Raw genomic sequence first — 12907 nt, 5'->3', positions numbered from 1 at the left:
GAGGATCCTTGCAGAAAACTGATGTCAGAAAGACTCAGATAAACGATATTGTGATTGATAAAGAAACAATTCTGCAGAAGTGGGAAGGTGAAATGGATGGAGAAAGGATGATTGTTTGAGCCAGGAGATGTTTGTATCCTGATCTGAATGACAAGAAAAAGCATTTACATTTATTTCACAACATGCATGTGATTTTTTAATGAAAATATTAAATGTTTTAGAATTAAATGTACTTGTGACTTTCTTTGTATGTATTTACTATTCGCATTTGTCATCCCCCTCTAGAAAGGCCACCCTCATTATAAGGCTACTTCCCTGCTGCAATAGGGGTGGTGTTATAAGAGGGGGACTACTGTATATAACAATATAATCTCATCTGAAGAGGTCATAAAAATAAGTCAGTCAGTCAATCAGTTGATTATTTTCTTTTTCTTTACCAGGCACTGTGGAGTTCCTGATCCTTCTTGGGCAGAGCTTCATCACTTTGTCTGGTTCCTCAATACCCAGCTGAAGGACTTTGAAAAGTCTAGTTTTTGCAGTGCTGCTGTGGCAGAAGATCTTCCAGGTTTCTCCAAGTTTGTGCTGAGGTTCCTGATCCAGATGTCACGGGTATGATCATTTTTACAGATCAATAGTTTACCAACCTTTTAATTGCTCTCTATTGATTAATATGCTTTATCTTAATGTACAGTATTTGTACTTGGTTGATATGGGTATTAATCACATAGTACTTGGTTGATATGGGTATTAATCATATAGTACTTGGTTGATATGGGTATTAATCACATAGTACTTGGTTGATATGGGTATTAATCATATAGTACTTGGTTGATATGGGTATTAATCACATAGTACTTGGTTGATATGGGTATTAATCATATAGTACTTGGTTGATATGGGTATTAATCATATAGTACTTGGTTGATATGGGTATTAATCACATAGTACTTAGTTGATATGGGTATTAATCATATAGTACTTGGTTGATATGGGTATTAATCGCATAGTGCTTGGTTGATATGGGTATTAATCATATAGTACTTGGTTGATATGGGTATTAATCACATAGTACTTGGTTGATATGGGTCTTAATCACATAGTACTTGGTTGATATGGGTCTTAATCACATAGTACTTGGTTAATATGGGTCTTAATCACATAGTACTTGGTTGATAAGGGTCTTAATCACATAGTACTTGGTTGATATGGGTATTAATCAGATTGTGCTTGGTTGATATGGGTATTAATCACATAGTACATGGTTGATATGGATATTAATCAGATAGTACTTGGTTGATATGGGTCTTAATCACATAGTACTTGGTTGATATTGGTCTTGATCACATAGTACTTGGTTGATATGGGTCTTAATCACATAGTACTTGGTTGATATGGGTATTAATCACATAGTACATGGTTGATATGGGTATTAATCAGATAGTACTTGGTTGATATGGGTCTTAATCAGATAGTACTTGGTTGATATGGGTCTTAATCAAATAGTACTTGGTTGGTATGGGACTTAATCAGATTATTCACATAGCAGTAATGACAGCTACAAGAACTAGTACAGGAACAACAACTGTTTGTAGCTGTTTATTGACCCTGTATATCCCCAGTTTAACAGTGCTTCGTTCATAGGACTCCATCATAAAAAATAAAACTATTAGTGATAGATATATCACTAAGGGCCACACTTGCTACTGTGTACTTGGTAAGCCCTTAAACAGAAGAACTTAGGTGTGGAGATACAAAATCTGGACATGATGGATTTTTTTAGAAGCCATAATGTATCTAAATGATGACATGGAATGCTTGAAATCCCACTCATTTTAGACCATCATGTGAAAGGTCTGTCATAAATTTGCTTGAAAATCAACGTTTCTTTGTCAAGTTATTCTGCACAAACCAATGTTATGAGTACGTTCAGGGGCCATAACTCTTAAATGATATTGTCAAGTGCTGGAAATTAAAATAATGCTGGGGTTTCATCATTAAACTGCTGTATTTGGTTGAAATCCAATAAGCCTTGGTAAAATTATTCTGCAGAAACCATCATCCTGAGAACAGATGCAGGGACATAACTTCTCTAAATGATGACAAATCATGCTGAAAATAAGACTTTTTGAGCTCTCATCATTGTATAGCCAAATCCAGCAATTCCCAATAAAATTGTTTTCCAAGGCCACATTTTTGACAGATCGATGGACTGATAGTGCAGTGGACAAATTAATGACTGAAGGGCTACACCAAATTGATTAGAGAAACCCTAGTGAAATTTGGTTACTGCATTCTTCACTGTCTGAGGTTACTAATTTAAACTTATGCACTCATTCTCAGTATACCAATTTAGTAATAAAGTGGAAATGAACAGTCAGCTATTACTGAAACCATTCATAGGCATTAGGTATTTCACTAAAGATGAAGTGATAATTTAAAACTTTTGAAAACATTGTACAGAGAAGGAAATCAGTTTAATCTGCACTCACTATGGGTGCATTTTTCTCAAGGTACAATTTATGTTTTAGAATTTCATTGCAATTTTTCAAATTATTTTTTGAATTAAAAGGACTTCTCAACAAGGTCACTACAAATGAGTGAAGAGTCTCCAACTACCATGATGGAGATAGATAAAAAGATGCAGGAGGAGGAGGAGGAGGACAATGGTGAGGCAGGAGAAGTTCTGGCACAGTACCAGATGAGGAGAACATGGGAGAGCAGGTTGGTCATGTCAGAGTGAAAAGCAATGTAAAGCTTGGTCAGTAAAAATAGTGAACTTGTATAATGTTGAAATGGTAATTTTAAACTTAGATTGTAAAATGGTGACCTTAAAGTTTAGATTGTGAGGTAAAATTTTATCTTAATTGTTAAAATGTGATACTAGTCAAAGAATGTGATTGGTAGGATTGACAGTAAAATTGTCCTAAAAGTTATATTTTGAAATTTCAGCTGATCATCATTTTTCTCCCATACTCAATGTTTTCTGGTTATTATATGTAATATATTTATCTTTTATAGAATTTTCACATCTTAACATTTTATTTTATTTTGTTGTACTTTATGTATGCATTTTTTAGATTTGTTTCTCTTCCTAAAGTTATCATGCAATTCTTCATTTTAACATTTTGTAGAAACTTTACTTACTGCCATAAAGCCATGTACTGTGCTTGAGGTGCCATAAAACGCTACCACGTACATAGCTGCTCCTGCACTGCTTGCAGGATTTTATTGAAACTATGTAGCTTAGAATATGGTTGGTGTAGATTAGCAATAAAGAGTAAACTTTTTTCTCTGGTCCATTTTAATTGAAATTTCTTGAAATGTTTTCAAAAAGGGGTAATTTTAGAATTTGCTTTTACCATTGCTTCTCTTCCCATTCTCCTCCCACACTTGTTTGAAAATTTTATTGAAATGTTGTAGGCTAACTATAAGGGCAATGTAGATGTTCAATACAGTTTTTGCTTTCTTTCCTCTGGATAATTTTTTTACACAAATTTCTTGATTATTATTAAAAAAGAGGCAAAGTTGAGTTTATCATTGGTTCTTCTCACAGTGCTTGGAGGATTTCGGTGAAGCTTTTCAAGGTGAGATATGTAATTGTTGCCCTATTTTCCTTTTCCCAATTTTTAAAAAAATTGTCAAAAAGTGGGGATTTAGTGATTTTTGGCACTTGTAATTAGTTTGAAGATTTCATTGAGTATGTCAACTGTAAATATGCTCCAGGATGTTATTTTTTCTTATTCTGCCTCACTTTAAAGTCGATTTAATGAACAATTTGCAAAAATAAAAGAGGTTAATATTTTAATATCGAATTTTGAGAAAAAACATATTTGTAGGCTTAAGAAGTGTTTGGTATAGAAAATTATGGCATAATAAGGTTTCTATCTGTGGGATACTTGTTAGAGTTCATGGTAAAATAGCAATTGCTGACCAAAAATGTTCATTCTTGAGGCCTGGATAGTACAGTGTTGAGAAACCTTGCCTCATGCTTTGAAGACTTCTGATGCTGCAGAGTTAGAATATCTGGTGAAAGTAAGGAGTAAATATGTAAGCTTCTTTATAATCAGGTATTGGGGTAATGAATGTTTAGCTCATAGACAATAAGAACTGATGTAATGGCCTTTTTGTCAATTATCTGATGTGCATTAGATGCATCATCTCAAAACTTTGTTGGTCTTCTTCTTCTTACCTTTACCAATCACTGTCGTCTCAACTCTGTCCTTGTGGGTTTGAGTCTCAGGCTCAGCCAATGTGGATATGTGAGAAAGCTTGCCAGTTGCTTTTTGTCAGTTGGTGGTTCTTACTGGGGTTCTTCTGAGTTTTTACTCCAACAGTTATACTGGCTGCCATATGTAACCTCTCGTATGCAGAAAAAAATGGTGTTAAAACATAACAGTAACAACTGTTTTGATAGACTCTCCTGTATAATGTTAAATGTTTTCAAGGAGCTAGAGCTGAAGAAGTCTCTTGGATGAAATGCCTTTATTAGTGATTGATATATTGATAATTGTAACTTTCAAGCCATGTTTACTTTCTAACATAGGTACATTGCTTCTGATGATTTTCTTCTGTTTTCCTTCACAGCCCTCATCCATATCTCTTTTTTAATCCTGATGGACACACTATCACATTCCTGGGATTTAACATTGAACGACAAACAGGAAACTTGATAGATCAACAAACCAGGAAAGTACTTGAGACAGCGATCATGCCTCAAAATCTGTATGACAGTCTGGTTCGCAACAGAGTGCCCATTCAAGAAGATTTTGATTCCCTCCCAAGGTTTGTAAGATTGTTATTGTTTTTACTTTATTTTATTTGTTTAGGTTGTCTTCTCATGATTATTTAATCTCTCTTATGTGCAGTTCCTTATGCTTATGTAGATATTGTTCTTCAGAGAATTTAGCTTATAATCATTTTAAGGACATTTGTAAATGAAAATGTGTATGGAATGCAATTTATTTAGTTAAGTCAGTTGCTTTTAAGTTCTGCTGGTCATGCCTATCCTGCATTTGTTGTACATTATCACTTACTTTTTACTGCTGCTTATTTTAATCTCACTGGAGGATTGCCATGAAATTTTACAAACACATTCATCCCAAGGTATAATTGTTCTAAATGATTATGGTACTTCTCAGACTTCCAAGATGGTGACCATGACAACCATTTTGAAAATCTTGTCATCACTACTCCTGAACACATATTAGCATGGTGATTTTCATTGAAAGACAATTTGATATTTGATTGGTCCAAAATGAACATGGTACTTTTCACCATGGCAGCAATCTTGAAAATCTTACTGCTACTCCTCCAGAATGGATAGTTATATTGACATGAGTTTTTCACTAGAAGACTTTTTGGGATGTCTTGTTAGTCCCATATATAAGCAGTGCTGGTCTTACATCGAACAGGCCACCATGGCAGCAATGATGAAAGTTTTATTACTGTTCATCCTGAATGGATCTTCATATTGATATATTCATAAAAGACTTTTTATGATATATAGAGGTCCCAAATGAAAATTTTGCTGATCTGATAACCAGTATGATCACCACAGCACCATTTTGAAAATCTTGTGATTACTAATTCTTAACAAATGGTCATATTGACATGGGTTTTCTCCAGAAATACTTGTTTAGTTGGTCTTAAAGGAAAATGGTGCAGATTTGACATCCCTATGGCCACCAAATGGTGACTATCTTCTTAATCTTCTTATTGTGACTCCTCCTGAAGAGAACTTTATTTCAATATGGGCTTTTCTCTCAAAGATGTCTTATGATATATATTTAGTCCCAAATGAACATGGTGCCAATCTCTTATCTGATAGATCTGCCACAGCAGCCATCTTTAAAATCTTGGATGAGTACAATTATCTGTACATATTCTTGAGGATCTGAACTTGTAAGCACTTAAACAGCTCAGTTTATGATCCTATATTTTATCAAACTTGGTAGACCAGGATATATCATTATGTGTATTATTATTAGCAAGGACTGTGCATATTAATGAGGTGTTCTTGCACATTATTGGCTGTGTTTTGTAACCACTGTAAGACTATTTCTAACCCAGTTTTAATCAGACTTGGTAAATAGCCTAATATCATCAAGTTGTTGGATGAGTTTTTGCTTAGCTTTTGGAATGGTCTCTCATCTGTTGTCCATCCATCCATTAGCACAAGTTACTTTGAAGATTGCCATGAAAATTTTCATAGACATTCATCCTATGGTTTAGTCCTAAATAAAAATGGTGCTGTTTGGACATCCAATATGGCCACCACAGCAGCCATCTTGAAAATCTTGTTATGGCTACTCTTCCGGAATGGATGGTCACATCGAAATGGGGTTTACTTATTAGACTTCTTTTGATGACTAAATGAAACTGATGCTGATCTGTAATCCTGATTTAAGCTGTGGCCATCTTGAAAATCTTATTGTTGCTACTTCAGCTAATCAAAAAGCCATACTGACATGGGGTTTTCATCATTCTTCCTGTCGTTGTTGTTGTTGTTGTTTTGGGGCTTAATGCCATTTTTCAGCACACGATAGGCTATACATGGCGGCCAGTATTAATGGTGGAGGAAGAACCCGGGAAAACCCCGGAAAGAACCACCGACCCACGAGAAGCTACTGGCAAGCTTTCTCACATACCCACATTGGCTGAATCCCAGACTCGAACCGCCGCAGACAGAGGTGAGATGGCAGTGATCCGTAACGGAGAGCGCTTTAGACCACTCGGCCACTCGGGGCCCCCATTCTTCCTATCAGTATTCCACCTAAATGGATGATCAAATTAACGTGGTGTTTTAATTAAAGGACATCTGTTTGGTCCTAAGTGAAAATAGCACCAATCTGATGTCAAAGATGTCCACAGCTGCTGCAGCTAATTTTAAAATCTTGTTATTGCTGAAGAACTTTGAAGATAATTTCAACACTGAATTGTTAAAAGAAAAATAATGGTCTTCCTTCAAATTCTTTTAGCCAAGTAGAGTTCATTAAAGGAACACTTGTTATTACAAGTGATACCTATGTATATTTTGTGATCTTACATCTGACGGAGATTTTTTGTTATCACTCTATTGACTGTATTTTTTAAAGAGGCTTTTATTTAGATTGTTAAATAATCGTCTGTCATCATCATCTTGTTTGAATGTGATTAAGAGTGAAATTCATGCAAATTAATGATGTGATCATGTATCCGATTAGGTGAACTTGTCAGCAGTGTAACATTTTGATAAATGTTATATACCTGTCATGTATTCTGGATACGTTTGATTATGAGTAAGATCTTTGCATAATAATGACTAAATTTTGTATATAATTGGCTTGGCTTGTTATCTCTCTGGGGAGTTATTTGGATTTTGCTCAGTCTTAAGGTTATATTATAATTGTGGTAATAAGTAAGATTTGGTGCTTGTTAATGAGAACCGTGTCTAGCTTCGATCTACCAGAGATTATATTTCTCATATATTTTCTATACAATTTGTTAAATGGCTTTATGTGATGAAGATTTTGGATGATTTTGATGTTGAAGAAACTGTGGATGTTAATTATGTCTTCATCATTTTAACTGAATTTTAATCAGAATTTAGTATAATAGGTAAGATCAAAATGATATAAAGTTTGGGAGGTAATTTGCAAAGAATATATTTTTATAGTACTTAGTGTTTATTTCCTTAGTGTAATGGTCAACTCTCAAGATTTTTTTAAGCCAGGTAAGTGATACCACTCCTACTTGGGCCTCTTGGTAACTGTTTGTACGAGTGATATTACAGACAAGTATGAATGGATTTTATCAAATCCATTTTGTGGGTATATCTGATAAATTCCTTGAAGTATCTTGTTTTTTTTGCTGAATTATATTTTGTTCTAAAGAATATTGATTATAGATATAATGAAAATAGGATGTAGGTGGTGGATATATCTTAACATTGTCTGAAACAGGTTCATTGATTTTCCATTCATGATGTCAGGTTCAGGGTGAATGGCCATGACAAAGAATTTTGTCCTGCACCTTAAAGTTATCATAAGAACACATTAATTCTTACATGCAAGATAACATTTTAGTTACTAAGTTTGGTGAGTTGGAATTCCTCAAGAATATCAGAGGTTTCATTACTTAGCAGTTATAAAGAACAAAAGGACAAAAGATACAGTCTTATCTTTGATTCCTGCAAAAAACTGGCAGAGCATCTGTTGTTTGAGGGAAACTTTCTTTTCTTGTTTATTTTAAATTTCTAAATACAATTTTTTTTATTAAATTTGTATTGGAAACATCTTGGTTTTAAGAAGTTTAAAAATTTTACAATCCCTGTGATTGTTGTTTTGCACAAAATAAATCAAGAAATTTTTGACTGAGATAACCTTAAAAACTGAATTAATAAATGTGGCCAAATTTACACAGAGCATCCAGCCAAATAAAATTGTTCAGAATTACCTTAAAGGACCTGTCAAATTTCAGGCCAACTACTTTCAACATAAATAGCAAGATTTCTTAAAAAGTGACTGATCTGCTCTGAAACTTTCTTGAACAAGGCTACTTAGACCGGCAGCAAGCTTGAACAATTGAAAAAAATGCCACAGCTGGAAGCATCCTTTCAGAATGGCCTTTGTTAAATGTGCCACCTCTTTTTTTGTTTAAACTAGTGCATATACACTGCTGAATATTTCCTCTTGTAAAAAATGAACGGCATTTCTAGAAAAGTCTGTAGATCATGCATGTGATTTCTTGGAGTTAAATTAGCATGACAGTAAAGGGTAAACATTCACTGGAAATCTGAGTCATCCCAATTACTTAGCCAAGTGCTACTTCATTTGACTTGTAGTCCAGTATAACTCTTTGGTATCTTGTTTCAGGGAGAGAAAAATAGAAAGACTATGTCTTGTGATGGGAAATGAGATGCCCCATGATCCTGATGACACCTACGAATTGACGACTGACAATGTCAAGAAGATTCTGGCCATCTACATGAGATTCAGGTGAGACTAATATTCAAGGCTGTGTTATGGTTGGCACCAGGTCATGTAAATCCCTGTCAAGGGATTGCACTGTTTCTCTTTGAGGTTCTGCTGAAATAATGTAACTCTCTAACTGGGATATTCTTTTCTATGTACCATCTTACATTGATTATTTTTCTTGTACATTTAATAATACAAATAGGATAGAAACTCTAGAGGATTGGTGAGCAACATGTTCATATATATGTCTCCCCTGCTGCCCATTGATATGCAATGATGGAGATAAGCATGTCCATGTCTCCTTGTGTTCTTCTAAGCTCCACAGCAATCCACTAAAAAGTGCAAGAGTAGTCGCATTCAGAATATATATATATATATATATATATATATATATATATATTTGCATTCACACGATTCTGTCATTCAGTGCATGCAGCTGCAAGTCAAAAGGGGCAACAACTCTAATAAAAAGTTGGGAGGATGGTAATTTTGGTAATTTGTTGAGATGTGCATCTTCAAATGATGTCCATAGCATCAGAATTAATCCTCCGTACCATTTGAGTATGTACATTGTCAGTCTCTCCAGATGAGGCTGAAAACTAATTCTTATTGTTCTGGATGAGACTGAAAACTAATTCAGAGTATTTTTGGCTCATAGATGAAGCTGGAAACTGGTTCTTATTGTTCTAGAGTATTTTGTTCACAGATGAGACTGAAAACCAATTCTTATTGTTTTATAGTATTTTTGTACTCAGATGAGACTGAAAACCAATTCTTATTGTTTTACAGTATTTTTGTACACAGATGAGACTGAAAACTAATTCTTATTGTTCTAGAGTATTTTGTTCACAGATGAGACTGAAAACAATTCTTGTTGTTTTACAGTATTTTTGTACACATGAGACTGAAAACTAATTCTTATTGTTCTAGAGTATTTTGTTCACAGATGAGACTGAAAACAATTCTTGTTGTTTTACAGTATTTTTGTACACAGATGAGACTGAAAACTATACTTATTGTTCTAGAGTATTTTGTTCACAGATGAGACTGAAAACAATTCTTGTTGTTTTACAGTATTTTTGTACACAGATAAGACTGAAAACCAATTCTTATTGTTTTACAGTATTTTTGTACACAGATGAGACTGAAAACTAATACTTATTGTTCTAGAGTATTTTTGTACACAGATGAGACTGAAAACTAATACTTATTGTTCTAGAGTATAATTTATTACATAGTTGAGACTGAAAACAATTCTTGCTCTGGAGTATTGCTTGTCCTGCAGTATAAGACTATTTATTAATTGACTTTAGATGAATAGGTTACCTAGGTCAGGAAACCTAGTTACCATGAGACTTTTGATTTCTTATGTCTACAGTTGTATTTTGTGACAAATCACAGCAATTATTACCAGATTGAAAGTACATGTAGAATAGTTAGATTATTGTTGAACAATACATAATATTAAAGATATGTATTTAATTGTTTTATTTAGGAGTTTCAGCATAATTAAATCAAATCAAAATAAATGCATGAGTGATAGCATGGTCATAATAAAATATAAATTACTTAAGTGAACGCATCAGAATTAATGTACAAACTATAACGTTCCAGCTTTGCATAACCTTTGTTACTATATTTTTAATCTCTGGCCAAAACATTTTTACTTTTAAATGTCCAAAAATTTTGAAGAGAAAATAATTTTCAGTAAAAGTGTTTGAAATCTTGAAATTTGGTGGGTATAGGCCAAGGAATTAAAATTTATACAGATTGGTTCTGTCAGTTTGTTCTTTATATTTAGTGAATGTTGTACTTTACATGGAAATTATTAATTTTGTACAAGAATTTTGTACAACAGTTGATATACAGTTTCTTTCATCATATCTATCAAGCAGTGGTCCCATGAATGTAATAAACGTACATTATGTAAAAGTTATAAAATCATAATTTTTCCACAAAATGTACATATAAATATCGATTGTTGATAAAATGGCAGCTTGTTACTTTCTTTTGTTGGTAGCTTAGTATTTGCATCATCATGGCTTTTTTTCCTGAGGAACATGTGTTGTATTAAATTCGAATGACGTTTTTGTTTCATGATGATGAAAACTAACTGGTTTTATTTAAATGTGCCTGAAAATTGGGATCAAGAATAAAAGTTACTGAACAGTACTGTTTTGAAAACACCTAGTGCAAACAATATTTGAGGGGAAAATGTAGGATATTGGCAATGTAGGATGTTGCAAGACTTCAGTTATAGATGATATTTTATCATCTTTTTCAACTAGGTGTGACATTCCAGTGATCATCATGGGAGAGACAGGGTGTGGTAAAACCAGGCTAGTCAAGTTTTTGTGTGCACTACAGACCCCACCTGGAACTGACGTGAAGAATATGATTCTTATGAAAGTAAGTGTAAATGTTTCATACATCCTCAATTAAAGTTGATTTTTATCATTATATTAAATCAGGATGGTGTGCCACATAAAACACAAGTCTGTTTTAAACATTGCCTTAAAATTATTATATTAAGTCAGTATGGTGCACCACATAAAAGATTTTTTTTGTGGTTAATAGTTTACAGCTCCAGATAAACAGCATATTTGCTTATTGTACACAAACAGATTGACCCAAAATGCACAGTTTATCTTTAAATGCATTACAGTTATGCAAAACAATTTCATTTTTATCATTTAGTCCAAAGTTGCCAGTGTTCTGTTGCTGTAATAAGTCCTGTTTTTGGTGCATTTAATCAATATAAGCCATGCTATCGAGAAACAAACTATTGTTGAAGGATCTAGTAGGTATATAAAAAGTGGGATAAATCCGATAATATTTCCTGTTATTGTTTAATCAGTGATGTGGTATCTGTTGTTACTACTTACTTTCAACTTTTATTTATTAATTAAGCTTCATCTCTTCAAGGCAAAGTTTTACAGTGTTTTTTTTCTGTCCCACCATGATAGTAGTAGGGCATATAGTATCACTCTTGTCTATCTGTTGGTCTCAACTTTCATAGTGTGAGACAGAGGTTTTTTTGTGAACTCAGTTAAAGAACTTAAGATCATATATAGCACCAGAGAAAATCTTGGACCTTTTGAGGTTTATATATCAAATTTTGATGCTGTAGTTTAAGCATTTTATACGTTTTTTTTGTGGGTTTTTTATACAGAGTATGAATGTCTTTACCTTGAGCTTATAGTACTTGTTATTATGTTATTTGGAAGGGTTTATTTTCCTTATGTTTTTTTTAAGTAGTTCTTTAGATTTACATTTTTAGAACTATATATCCAGCCAGTATTGTGCTGACATGCTGTTTTATTTTGATACATACATACTATCTGTACATCAGATTAGGAATTTCATTTCTATTTTACATAGATTAAATGGTGTAAACCAGAATTTAAAAGCTTGGTAAGAATTTTAAATCAATTCTTCATATTTCTGAATTATGCTAATTAACATATCCCTCTTGGGATTGAACTTTTCTCATAATATCTTGGCACTCACTAGTTTAGACCTTTATGTTGTCATTGTTAAAAAATAAAAAAAATATAAAAAAAATTTCTTTCCCTTAACAGGTGCATGGTGGCACAACAAATGCAGACATAAAGAGGAAAGTTGAGGAGGCAAGGAATATTGCTCAGCAGAATACAGACCAGTATGGGCCTCACATGTACACTGTGCTTTTCTTTGATGAAGCAAACACTACAGAGGCTATTGGAATGATCAAAGAAATCATGTGTGACAGATCCATGGAAGGAAACCATTTAGACCAATGTCGGAACCTCAAGTTTGTGGCTGCTTGCAACCCATACAAAAAGTGAGTAATTGGTGTAAAAAAAATGCCCAAACAGTCGATTTTTACTAGGCAGTAATATTGCTGAAATGTAATACTTGATGGTGGGAGTATAAAAAGATACAAGATTTGAATAAGCTCCCATAAAATGCGC

The 12907-nt window shown here is 33.5% G+C and overlaps 1 protein-coding gene across 1 annotated transcript in view; it reads left to right on the top strand.

Moving 5' to 3' along the window:
* Positions 1–12907, top strand: part of LOC149786028 (E3 ubiquitin-protein ligase rnf213-alpha-like) — a 374561-nt gene that overhangs the window by 132685 nt on the left and 228969 nt on the right. The window contains exons 33-38 of the mRNA XM_089978102.1: positions 441–609; positions 2570–2721; positions 4585–4782; positions 8853–8975; positions 11243–11363; positions 12536–12777. Of these exons, the coding sequence (XP_089834228.1) occupies positions 441–609; positions 2570–2721; positions 4585–4782; positions 8853–8975; positions 11243–11363; positions 12536–12777 (1005 nt within the window). The remainder of the gene's footprint in view (positions 1–440; positions 610–2569; positions 2722–4584; positions 4783–8852; positions 8976–11242; positions 11364–12535; positions 12778–12907) is intronic.

The sequence above is a fragment of the Sinohyriopsis cumingii genome, chromosome 12 (assembly GCF_028554795.1).
Source record: "Sinohyriopsis cumingii isolate HCF-2022 chromosome 12, ASM2855479v2, whole genome shotgun sequence".
Classification (NCBI taxonomy): domain Eukaryota; kingdom Metazoa; phylum Mollusca; class Bivalvia; order Unionida; family Unionidae; genus Sinohyriopsis; species Sinohyriopsis cumingii.
This window is presented reverse-complemented; position numbering and strand designations above follow the sequence as displayed.